This window comes from Chamaea fasciata, unplaced genomic scaffold, assembly GCF_029207755.1.
Source record: "Chamaea fasciata isolate MVZ Bird 193981 ecotype frontalis unplaced genomic scaffold, bChaFas1.0.hap1 SCAF_1, whole genome shotgun sequence".
Lineage (NCBI taxonomy): Eukaryota > Metazoa > Chordata > Aves > Passeriformes > Sylviidae > Chamaea > Chamaea fasciata.
This window is the reverse complement of record NW_027094086.1, coordinates 84,582,140-84,595,506: the sequence shown is the minus strand read 5'-3', so window position 1 is coordinate 84,595,506 and position 13,367 is coordinate 84,582,140. Positions and strand designations below refer to the sequence as shown.

The window sequence follows — 13,367 nt, the reverse complement described above, 5'->3', positions numbered from 1 at the left end:
CTTGCATGCCATTTTCTCTAGTCAACACTGTGGGTGGCCTGCTCATGTTAAAAGTAAGTCTTTGTAAAATAATTGTTATATCTAAATAATGTTTAAAGTTTGTTGAAAATTTGAAGTCCTGATGTAAAAAAAGTTTTGTCAGGACATCTATTTCCACCACATACTATTCAGCATAGAATACTTTAATCCATTAAGGAGAAATGCACAATGAAAACAGTTATCTGGACATTTAAATACAGAACACTGTTAAAGTATGATTTTTCTCAAGGTTATAAGAAACGATTGTTTTGTAAATCCTTCTAGTAAGTAACGTTTTGCTTGTTTGAATTCACATGTTTCTTGTCCATTCTGTTAACAGCCCAGAAGCAATGTGCTGTACTTGGGAATTGAAGTTATATTCATGAAGTTGTTTGTTTTTTTTTTTTTTTTTTACTATCCAATGCAAACCTTTTTTAAAAGGTAATTGACAACTGCAGGAAGACCACAGTGATTTCTATCTTCATCTCTTTACGAAATCCTCAATTCAGGTAAATTATTCTACCATTTTTTTAAAGGGTACTATTTATGTTTTATAAGAAATTGAAACATATCTAATTACTTATTAATGTATTAATAAAACTCAACATTTCACGCAAACCAGGTCTATCTTTTTAGAATTAAAATATTGTAACATTTCTTCCCTCCTTATCCCTCCAAATCCTGTCCACAATAACAATCTTTATCTTTTTATTACGGATGAACCATCCACGGACAAAGTTTCAGTTCTTATATTGGCTAACTATGTTTTCAAAATGAATGATTCATCTACAGTGCGTGAATTGTTTTACTTCAAACTAAATCTCTAGTTATTCAACAGTTGTCTGTCTTAGGGCCAGACAAAAACACTACATAAAGGATTTTGATTTACCTCCTTTAGTACACAATTCTTCATTAAATTAATTATAAAACACTCTAAGTTTTTAATAATATAAATTTAACAACTTGTATAGTAATTAAATTGAGCAAAAATTCCAAACATTTATAATTCCAGCTAAAACACCAACCTGCTCTTTTGTTACCCCATGCCATTTCAATTCAAGAATTTGGAACCCTCTTAACATACACATTCAGATGCTGTGGAAAACATGTTGGATTGTTAAGGGTTTGTAAGTAAGCAAGCTCACACAATAGCGGTTGTCTCTCAAAACATGCACCTACAGTCCATAAAATGCACAATTCAACTAAAGAATTAAAGTAATTTTTGAAAGCAGTCCCTGCTACTGATGGATTATGGAAGCTTTTCAATGGTCAGACAAGAAACAAAGCTTTGATCCTAAACTACTTTGCATAATATTATTTACTCTTTCCAAATCCTTGTATTCCTACTTCCCTGCCTCCCACCCGTCATGACTTGCAAAGTATCATGAGGAAAAGCAGCCAATTCTTTTCATAGAAGAGCCAAACTTCAAACCACTCTGAAGTGTCTGGCACAAGTTCCTCTACAGATCCAGCTTGAAAAAGACAGTTTGCATTGTCTACATACAGGGTTCAGCCACCACTTATCAAATAAAGCAGTAATTATATATTATAGGTAAATTTGTCTTATATAGGTGTATATAGGAAAATATCACAGACCTAAAGCTTTGCTTTTTTAAAAAAAATCTGTCAGACAGTTTAGTAAAAGGGGAAGTGCTCTCCAAGGAGTCTGTTCTTGGTGCATGACATGGCCTAAATACAGACCACTGAGGACTGCACTGGAAAATTTCAGCAAATGCTTCTTTTTCTCCTACCTAGATGTACCAAATATTTTGCACACATAGACACACGCTACAGTCATTATATAGAGGTGTGAGGTTTTATGTGGTATTTCTTGGTGATTTTAAAATTTTTTGCCAGTTTGGTTTTTTTTCATTTCAGGCATCAAGATGAGGGAATAAAAATGTTCAAACTACACCTTTATTGTGGGCATCAAGGAATCCCTACTGAAAAGGGATAGAGCTGTTCACAAAACCCCCTGCTTTCTTTGTGCTCCACACACAAACACACATACAGTCACTGCTTTCTTCATACAAGAGAAGAAAAACAGTGAACTTCCATGTCACTTTCTTGATTTCATAAAACACACTCAGACTTTCCAACACTGAGTCAGCTATCTGCATGTCATTCCTGCTTATTGATACAGCACTAAGGGAAACATCCTCTGTGAAAAAAATCACAATGAAACAAAGTAAAATTATCTTGGCAGAAGTCCCAGAATTAAAAAAAAAAAAAAGTAACTTTTTTGATCTGATGAAACACATACCAAACTGAGCAAATTCAAGCCATCTCTCTCAATGCAACCTTGCAGCTAATACAGAGAAAGAGAAAACAAAGTACTGACAGCTTTTCAAGGTTTCTAGTAAGAATGCACATGCCAAATAGTCTAAATGCCAGCACATTAAGTGAAAAAGATCCTGTTAAGAGCCTGTGACTGCAAACACCTTATAACTGGGTTTTTTTTTTTTCTTTACTTGAACGTCTTACAAACCTGGTATCTAGGTCAGCTCATCCTTCTACAGTTCTATCCATACAGTTTCTCTGTTTTCCTCATCCACTCAAAATTGTGATGCCACCAACATTAATTTAAACACTTTAGAACATCTTTATTTTGATATTTATTTGCCTTGTTATCACAAACACTGCCAAAAGTTGTGGCAACCGTTTGTACTTCAAAATATGTATTATCACACCCTGGAACTACAAACAGGGAAGGGATGAGAGACTGTTTTCTACTTTCTACAATATTCTTATGAAAATATTAAGGTCTGTTAGAAAGTCCAAAGTCCATAAATAGTTGCTGCTGGAAGGACAAAACTTACTGTTCAGTACATTCTCCAGTTTTTGCGTCATGGATCCTTCTACTTTTTCCGTTCCATCCGCTTCCAGTTTTTGATGGATTGCTGGAATAAAGTGTCTAGTTAAAATGCAGAACATTTTAATAGGTGGGAACACATTACATCAAAGTGACACTTTTAAACATTTTTAAAATTAAAAATAAAGTGTTATTTTTCTTTTTAGACACAACAAAATGCAAACATGTTTCATGGCAGCAGAGTCTAGTGGAGGACAGGGCTCAGAGCCAGACGCTGTGGAATTTTAACCATTACTTTGACACTAATTTCCTGTATCTTCCTGAACAAGACAGTAATACTTAAGGAAAAAACCCCACAAACATATGGACAGAGTAACCTATTAGCTATTATAATCTAAATTAGCTGTCTTGTACAGGTATTAATTAAAATTTGTATTTTGAAAAGTACCATTTAAACACATAATAGTTCTGCTTTGTAAGTCATTGATGTCACAAAAAAGAAGTTACCAAAAATTTAATTTTTGGTAATTTAAAGGGTAGAAGGAGAGTCACTGGCAATGTGTGATGATCCGAAAAGCAAACGCTAGAACATAACCCCATCACTTCTTTTCATCTATAAAAAGACACTCCTAAAATACAGTTTAAGAGTTTCTTGGAACATTAACCATTATAATGGTTAATGCTCCAAGAAATGTTGCTCAAAACAACAGGAAAACAGAGGAGATGTTGCTTTATTTTTTTTTTTTAAGATGCTCTTTTTCTCCTGTCCTAAAATGCCAAAATCCCGAACTCTTATTTCCATGTGGTATTACTAATGGAGGTAGAAATGCACAGTACCAGCACTAATTTGTTCCTTTATTATAATTTACTCTAATTTCTTTTTCAGGGAGAGGGAAACCTAATAGCACAGCCTGATGACACTATCTTACTCTGAAAACATGAACAATGAATGTTGTGTAGGTAGTCCTTTCTTTACTTTCCTTCTCTCACACAGCCCTCCCTCCCTCTTCTACTGTTCAGCATAGCCAGCACAAACCAGTATTTCTCTCTTTTAAGGTATTATTCCTGTATATATGCAGCACATATAAAATATGATTTTCCTTTCAAATTTTTAATGTTAACGTGTAAAATCTGTTCTATGAAACAGCCATCAGCTCATATTGCTTTAGATATATTTAAGGCTTAAAAAACCCCCTCCTACTGCTTTCTGCTGGTTCTCAGTAGATTGGAGTGAAGCTAAGTTACCCTTGAAAGCAGTGATACCCAGTGCTTTGAAAAAAGCAAGTAATGATATATTTTAGTTCAAAACGCAGATACAGTTCTGAAAGCAGCCTCTCAACTGTTCCAGCTTATCTTGCTCTGGTTTGTACGGCAGAGCAACCTAAGCTCCTTCACTGGATTCTTTCAAGGTGAAACAACATTAGAAGAAGCACTCCACGACTACAACTGATGTGCTGAAAGAGATACCTGGAATCCAGTCCACTGAGTGGAATTTGAACTAGATCTGAAATATTGCCATAAACTGCACATACCATGCATACAGAGATGCCACTGCCAACTGGTTTCCTCTCTGGTGCCATCCCTACTTGCCCATGCCGTGTAGATGCAAGCTAACAAGTGAACAAGGACAGGAACCCTGTGGCCTTAGCCCTACTGCAAAGTGTGAGTGAGGGTGGCTATTCTGAAACAGGATGGCCCTTTAGAGTCTCCAGCCTCTTTCAAAGGAGGAATTTTCACTGGGGGAAGATAGAGGTGAATAACATCAGTGTGTAATTAAAAAAAAAAAAAAAAAAAAAAAAAAAAAAAGGAAGAAAAATCACATTATTCTCAAATGTCCAAGTTTGACCCTTCAAACCCTTGATCCTACACAAAGAATTACAGGAAGTTTTGCTTTCATGAAAATACAAAGACAACTCTATTTTCATTCCTAAAGTCATCAGAGGTGTTAAAAAATCTAATTAGGACATCATATTTCTTAAGACAATCAACCCTTAAATGAAATTAACTAAAACTAACAGATACTTGCATATTTTAAGCACAGAAATCTATCTTAAAAGATAGTGCATTGTTAACTGTTGCACATATTTTGTGTACAATGCGGACAGCACTTACCAACATGAATACTTCCACAATTCTATAACACAAACATTAGTGGGTCTACTGACATTATTCCATTCCTATATATCATTTTCAGTCAGAGGCAGCCAATTACTGTAGCGCAATTAATGTTACATACTGAAAAGCAAGCTCAGCAGAACAGCAACCACAACATAAACAGACATTTTAAAGCCAAATGTTGCAAGTACTATTGGAATCACATCAAACTGTAATGACTTCAATTTACATATTTTGAAATCATTCTATGAAACATACTTTAGAAACATACTTTAAAAATGGTCATGAATTAAAATCTAAGTTACATACTGCCTCAGAGATTTTTAAAATTTAGCATTTTGGAACCATTAATTACATAGTGTTACTTGCTGACCAATTCAATATCATGTAGTTTCTGAAGGAGGCACACTTAAGCATTCCCCAAAGTGACCTGTAATATCTAAACCTCTACCAAAGCATACATACTAGCAACAAAAGGTAAAATATGATGAGGACTTCTTTCTAGTACACAAGTTTTAAAAGAGAACTATTTAGCATGTTAGAACTTTCAAGAAGTCTCAAAATGTAGCTTCTTATTTGAAGGCAGCTTATTTAGATATTATGACGATATTAAAACTAAAATATCATGATCTTTAACCAGTTCCTGAAAGTTAAAATACATCTTCCCAAAGCACTTGTCTTTCTCATCTTGTTTAGAAAAGAACATACAATAGCAATATCCTATTCACTCCTCTTTCTTTTAGAAAACAGAAAATATTTTTTTTCACATTGGTAGCTTTTGTTCATAGCAACCTGGAAAACAGTATTCAAGAATCTTAGTTTGGAAATTTTGATGTTGGAAACCCAGGAAGAATGGTCCTATTAAATCAATTCACCATGCACTTTCAGACAGAGAAAAGTATGTCAGCGGGGCAAAAAAAATAAAAATAAACCAAGGTGTTAAGTTTCAGAAACTTGGAAAGCACTGCAGAGTACAGATAAAGGCATATTAAGCATATGTAGCTAGGAATGTAAACAAAAAGGCATTTTTGAACCATTGTCTGAAATAAGGTATTTTAGGACATTCTGTAAAGTCTAAACCTTCTTAAATTATTCTGGGTTCACACAACAAATTTGTTTTATTTCCATCTATATGTTTAAGCTACTTTGTTTACTGTAGCTATTTTTACACATTATATTCAGATTTAGCAAGAGGTACATTCACTGTGTTCCAAAAGAAAAAAAGTTTCAAGTTTTCACAGCGAAAAAGTCTAAGCTTACTCCATTTGCAACAAATGACTTTGAAAAAGCTAAGTGCATCTTCCTTCCATGGGGACCAGACAAGAAGTCTTTGATTTAGAAGTTTAGACAAGTGAAAATATATGCAGTCAAGAAAAGTATCTGCAGACCACATCTTTGGAAGGAATCTAGAGATATTCAAGTTATCTTTTTCTCTTAAAGTGCTGAATCCATCTGATAGTGGGATGATACTGTTTGGGACAACCCCTGCTCTCCTGTATCCAAAGGACTTTTTTGCTGGATCCAGCAATCATGTAGCTGCCTGTAGTGAGACCATTTGGTGCAAAACTAACTCACTAAGGAAGAAATGTTGCTTTATTGATCAGTGAGTTTATCTAAACCTTGCCTCAGTGGCAGCACTGCAGTATAAGGAAAGGAGCATATGGCCAAGGGAAGGTGGAAAACCATCCAACTCTTCCCACACTACCCCGTACTTAAGGTTACCTTCAAATGCAACTTCTTACCCTCAACTCTTCACTGGCTGCAATAAGAAGAGTAATGAGAAAATTTTAGGTCTTTGAAGGCTTGAACTAAAGGATGGATGGAATTTTTCTTGAACTGACAGTTACCCTGGATTTACCTGACACAAACTATACAAGTTGGAAAAGCAGTTGGAAATGTAGCAGAATCTACCTTATTTTTAGGAGCTTTACTGTAAAAAGCGTACAATAAATAAAAATGAGGAAAGGCTACATCTGGATCGTTCAACTAAGGCCAGATAATTAACTGTGTTTTGTATCATCTTTGCCAGTAAGTGTTCACATTTCCCAGCTAAGTCAGAATATTTAAAGGCTTGCAAACTTCACAGCTGCAGGCAGATGCTGATTAATAATAGTGAAAAATCTAAGTTTAAAATTCACAACCTCTAACTGTGACTAAATACACCAGAACACAAGCAAATTTCAATCTGGCAAATAAACCATAATACAGACCTCATATTAAAAAACCCTGCAATTAATTAATTGCTACTTGTGTTGAAAACAATTTTATATAATCTAAGAAAGGATATGGGGGGTTTTGTTAAATTTATGGCAACCATAAATCTAGTAAATTAAACCGCACTTGCCAGGATCATGCAGCTTTTGATTTGCAAATTTCATACTTGATTTCCTCATTAGATATTTTTGAAACATATATTGAGATAGGCACAAGGCGTGGCATTCTCAAAAGTTCCTCAGCCTAACTCTCAGCTCAAATCAACACACATGAACATTTTCTACTATTTTCTGACTAAAGGATGGCTAGAAATGTATTTGGCATATCTGAAAATCTTACTCATTTTCACAGAAATGTGGTTAAAGAAAAAAGTACCTGAAATAAATCACATCTTTTTAGTCAGATGCAGAAAACAGGCAGGGAAAAATACAAGAAGGGCAAGGCTGACTCAGCAAAGTATTTCTGAAGATCTGATGTGGTAACTAAGAACCTGGAACCAAAGAACAGTAATGGAGGAATGAAGAACCCATGTTACACTGCCAGGATTCATGCCCAATGCATGAATAGAAATGACTCTGGTTTCTTTATTGGAAGATTAGTGATTTTTTGTAATTTTATCAAAATATAAGAAGGTTATTGATGAAGACAGTATCCCTATGTAAGGCAAAAACTGTTCTGAATGGATTCAACAGGACTGCAGGGCTGCATAGAAAATGGAAAGCAATAAAGACAGCATGCCACGAACAGAGGTCTTGATACATTACTCTATGAAAATCTAAAAAAAAAGCCCAAAAAAGTAGTTTCCTTCCTATGGCCATTAGTCAATAGCACTAAGTCTTGTTTGGTTTGGTCATTCCTACAGTGCCCCTTGAGAATTCTAGATATTTTTGTATTGGCATAGCAAACTTGGCTTTGTTTTAGTTAACATTATTAATCCTAGCAAAAATGACAAAATACTGATCTGAATGCAGTATTGTCATAAGTGGCCATTTTGCGTTTCGTTTATCTAGCACTTACCTCTTCATGATTGTTTACCAACACAGTGGAAAAAGTCAATGAAAATGGACAGACTTAACTTGATATTTTAAGGGAATTAAAGCATAATGCTAGGAAGGGAGACTTTATTGGTATATAGACCCTGAAAATTTTAGTCTAAAAACATTATGAGACCAGACAACTTGTTCTCAGATGGACTAATATTAAAGCAAGTCTGATATCTCTGGGCCAATATCTTGGACATAGACAGGAAAATGTGGCTTATTATTCGGCCTATGGATGCACTAAAAATTCCAGGACTGGATCCAGGCCTTTGCCAGAACACTTCAGAATTAAAGAGTACAGAGCATGCTATTCTCTCTTTACTGGCACTAACTTTCTGCATCTGTGAAAGGTAAAAATTGTAAAAATAAAGGCAGCTTTTAAATGTTGCATTTAAAAGGTGACATGGAAATCAAAATGGAATAATGTAGCATGAAATTAATGTGGTTTTATGGCTTGCAGGATACGTCTGGGTCAAATTTAATCATAGGTAACTTTTTTGCACACTTGCAATCAATTGCAGAATTTTCTGTTTGAAAACTGCACTATCTCTTTCTACATGCCTTACTATTTTTTAAATTCACACAAAAAAGTTAACTGACCTGAAAAAAATCCCAAGTTTATAAAATATGACAGCCACACTGTAACTATAAGCTGCCAAAACTGCATCCCTTTGGAGAATTTCTGCTAGTAAATAGCTCTCTAAAACAATAACTGATGAAGAAGCTACACGAGCAGTCAGTATAAAGCAGGTACAGGCTTGGGCAGAGAATTTTCACTATGGCCTGTGGCGGTTCTTGCTGTTTCCCATGTTTTCTAATCAATTTTCTCTTGCTTGAGACAAAAAAAAAACCACCTCCAACTCCCTACACAATGCCATGCTAGGACCTGCATGAAAGAAAAGTTTGAGACTTTAATCAATTGTGATAACTTTTGCTTTAATAAAGCTGCATTATAGTAACCATTGAGCTGCTACAAAAATTGACCATAAGAACTGCATGAAGAGGAGGCATTCACCCAACACTAAACTATCTACCACCACTTACATACTTTGTGGCACCCCTTTGTCAGGTCATCTTTCTTGCAGAATACATTTCTCATTTTAATGTCCCTCTTGTTATCTAGTGCTGAAAGATCAGGATACAAGTTTTCAACAAGCAAAATTAAATTAAATTTAATTCAGCATGGCTTTTTTAGAATGCCTAATTTAGCACACCTATTTTTTCATTTTGAGTGCTGAGAAGGCCTATAAATGTAAGGACAAAACATGAAGCAATGATAGTACTTATCATTCTCATTCAGCTTTTGTCTGCAAGGGCAGCACAAAGATGATTCAAGTATTCAGACAGGAGGACCCACTCGGAAAGCAAGACAATGAGCAGAACGCACATCAGCTATTGCTTCATGCTGACTACATGGAGGCATGATCATAATTCTTAACTAGAAATAATCTAACTTGCCCCTACTATGGGGCACACAGATGCAGGGGAACTGCTACTCTGAAGTGACTGATAAGCTCTCAAATATATATGTGATACATGCAGCATCGTTTTTTTATTCTTGCCAGTTTGTTTCCATGGCCGTATTCTCTCTTATGCTCTGCCAATTATCTTTAAAATCACTCGCTGTAGCAGCAGACTGTTCTTACCCTGCAAAGACAATATTCTATCTCTTGAAGTAGGATGAGTAAGACAACATTAATAGACATACACCTCATAAGAGAATTAGAAACAGAGTTATTCCAGACATTTCAAGTCACTTGCACAACATTTAGGTAGCAATCATATATTTGAATTTGATTTACCCAAATTCATAGGTTTAACAAAACTTCATACTATTTGAAAAAAAAAAACCAAAAACGAGAGTTAAGTAAAGCAAAAGTGTGAATTAGATTTGTTACAAAACAACGTGACAACCGCAAGACCTGGTATACTATGCCACACTACCAAGCAAAACCAGTCATGCACTAGCATTTAACTGGACAAACGAAAACCATTTAAAAATTAATCATCCATCTAGTTTGCAAACAGAATCAGCAATGAAAAATTGTGTTGGCTCTATATAATCTCTTTAAATTCAAATGTAACAAAATCCTCAAAAGTCTGAATTGAAGGGACACATTTATGACAGACTAGTAATCACTTTTTAGCTTCTCAAATTCCCAGTCTGGCTCAGAATTGAATATAGCTCAGGTGGTATTTTTTTGTTTTACTTTCAGCGAAAATGAATTTAACAGACATAATGGCACAGCACAGACTTAATTCAGCCTGAATCCAACCCTGGATCACTGACATGCTCATAAGAATGAGCCTTAGGGAATGAACTGTAAAAATAGTCTATAGGAAGAAAAAAACCCCAAACAAAATCAAAAAACCAGGCATTGGCCAGATTAGGACAATTTCAGCCGGTTAATTTCAGCCACACTATCCTAGCTCATGTATTAAGAAAGGTAGTAGACAAAACGTCACCTATATATAGTCCAAGGTCCCTATCATGCAGGTATTCCCACAGGCCACATATCTGAACAGGAGTGGGACAGGGAAAAAAGGAACAGGGAACAGTGCTGTAACAGCCAGCAGTGCTTCTTCTGAAAAAAACTTCCTGAAAACCACAAAAAATGTGTTTGTAGTTGTAATTGCAAAAAAAATGTTGCTATGGCAAACTAGAGAACCAAATCTACATCTCAAATTTGTTCATGATATCTGTGTTTTAAAGAGAGTTCAGCATCTCCTAAACCTGCCAACAGAGATGTCATACATACATGTTTTTGTGTACATGAGCAACTGAAGTAGTCATTTCCCTACTTCTTTCCTTTTGTTTAAATAAGAAGAAACTGCAGCCTTAGGTTCGTTGCAAAGAGCATTTCAGAAAACAATATACTGAAAGAAAATTAATTTGCTAAGTTTCCTAACGACTTCTGTGTGGGACCTGCTTTGCTCATGACGATAAATTACGTCTTAACTACATATAAACAGCCACCCTTTTAGGAATGCTACTTTCTAGGTTGCAACTAGAATTACAGGAAATGAACCAGCTGAACTCCCTGACACTGACAAGTGGGTCAAGTTGAGATAAACCCTGCTCCCCTCAGCTCAGTTTACAGCTCCCTTCAGCTGACGAAACAAACTTCCTGTTGAACATCTCCTCTGCAGAGTCACTGTCAAACTGTCAGCCAAGCTAACAGGCAGAGAGACATGGGGATCTGATAAGGCTGTTCTATTTTCCCAGAAATTAAACCAAACAAGGATGGGTTCTGGTCTACTTGAGCTCTTATTTTCTTAGTAAACAGCCTCTAAATCACAAAATACAATAAACATCTTAGGACTGCTTTTTATGCTTTCCATTGCTTATTTATGAAAATATTAATAGTCATTTAAATGTGTAATAGAGTCTGATAGTACACTTAATATCAGACAGGACTTACTGGTCCTAACTAATGAAAAAAGCTGCACAATAAGCAGTAATTCAGGGTTTCCTAATCAAGGTAACATATTCAAAACAAATATTGTTAAATGTATATGAGTTTTAAAAAGCATGTATAAAAGCTGTAGAGGAGTAGGAAGTAACTGGAGAAGTAAGTTTTATACCTCCTAATGTGATCCTCCTGTGAAAAGTGATCCTATACTAATTCAGGGAGACTTAAGAGAAATAACTGCTCACAAGTAGCTCCGTTCTATAACTACAATGCAACAGACCTCCAGTTTATGAAGCATAACCACTGGGGTTAGAAGATGCGTTCTAAGACATCTGAAGGGGAAAACTGAGAGTCTAATTTTTTCCCCTCAAAAAACCCATACCTTTAGAAAATAAAAAATATTTTAGAAATCTTTCCAAAGCAAGAGAGCTTAAAAAAAATCTAAAGCAAAATGAACCAACTCAGAAAATTTTAAATCATATTGAAAGACAGACAAAATGTATTCAGTAAGGGTTTTCCCTTGAGACATTTTTCATCTGTGACAGTTGTATGCTCAGCATCAAATAATAAAAGTCTGCAGAACAATGGCTATGTCCCTAAGAGTTTGTGCTGAAACAACTGTTCAGCTTTCAAGTATCAACTACTCCTCACATAGCTTTGTTGAAATGCACACAAATTCTAGTTGCACTTTTTAAAAGGAGAAAATAAGACATTAAAATTCGCCCTTACATGAGTAAGGGCAGAAAAGTGCCATCACATCATCCTGCACAATCATTGCCTAGCCAGATTATATTTTTAATTTAATGCTCTTCTATTATAAAGCTTGAATTTCACAACTGCATGCTGAAGAATTAATGGGGGGTTGTTTGCTTGGGGGTTTTTGTTTGGTGGTTTGTTGTTGTTTGTTTTTTAAATCTGCGTCTGAGCTGTTTCTCTAGAACAATGCAAGTAATGCTTACTCTTAATTCTCAGCATCTTTCATTTAAGAAAACTTTAGTGATCAAATGTTCAGGAAAAAGCTTTGATATCTAGTAGTAGGGTTGGATGATGGCACCAAAGAAGTCCCTTTTTTTTCTTCTTGCTACTGGAAGCCACATCCAGCTTAACAACTGATTGTACCTATCACAAGTTCAAGTCTTTAGAAAGCTATGCAATTTTTCCAGCTAGACTGTCTCAAAAATATCCTGAATATCCTGCATAAGGAGGAAGAACAGGCAAATAAGTAGTTCTGCATTCAAAACTGAAATGCCATAAAGGTGGGTTTATTGACTTAAAGGAAGCAAAACCCCTTTTGCATTTAATATGACATTTCAAAAGAGAAATGTGTATTAAAATGCTACAGAAGGCAGCTGTGACCTGTATTGCATCCTTACTAAGAATTTGGGTTCAGAGTTTAAAAACGAAGTATTATATTGATGTTGTCCTTGAACTTCAGTGTTACGATTTTGAATTTACAAGAGTGAGGCTTTAAGTCTCCACTTTTCTTTTACAACAGCATCAAGGTCATTCTTCCACTATACCACTTTAATTCACTGTATAAGCTGAAAGTCTGCTTCCTTTTGAGCACTAAAGGGAGATCACTGAGGGGAAGACAAAGCCAAGCCATTTTGGCAACAGACAAAAAGTGACATCAAGAACCACTTGAGTCATCCCAAGTTTAAGTTCATAACTTAGCTAAAGGACTGCACTGATAAACCCAGATTTTAGGTAAAAATAACACTGATAAAGGTAAAAGGTGCAAAACAATACTATAGC

General features: G+C 35.3%; 1 protein-coding gene across 3 annotated transcripts in view; it reads right to left on the bottom strand.

The window, feature by feature from the left end:
- Window positions 1–13,367, bottom strand: part of EXOC2 (exocyst complex component 2) — a 147,950-nt gene that overhangs the window by 77,247 nt on the left and 57,336 nt on the right. For all 3 annotated transcript variants that reach the window (XM_066187219.1, XM_066187200.1, XM_066187210.1), the window contains exon 7: window positions 2,838–2,918. In XM_066187219.1, the coding sequence (XP_066043316.1) occupies window positions 2,838–2,918 (81 nt within the window). The remainder of the gene's footprint in view (window positions 1–2,837; window positions 2,919–13,367) is intronic.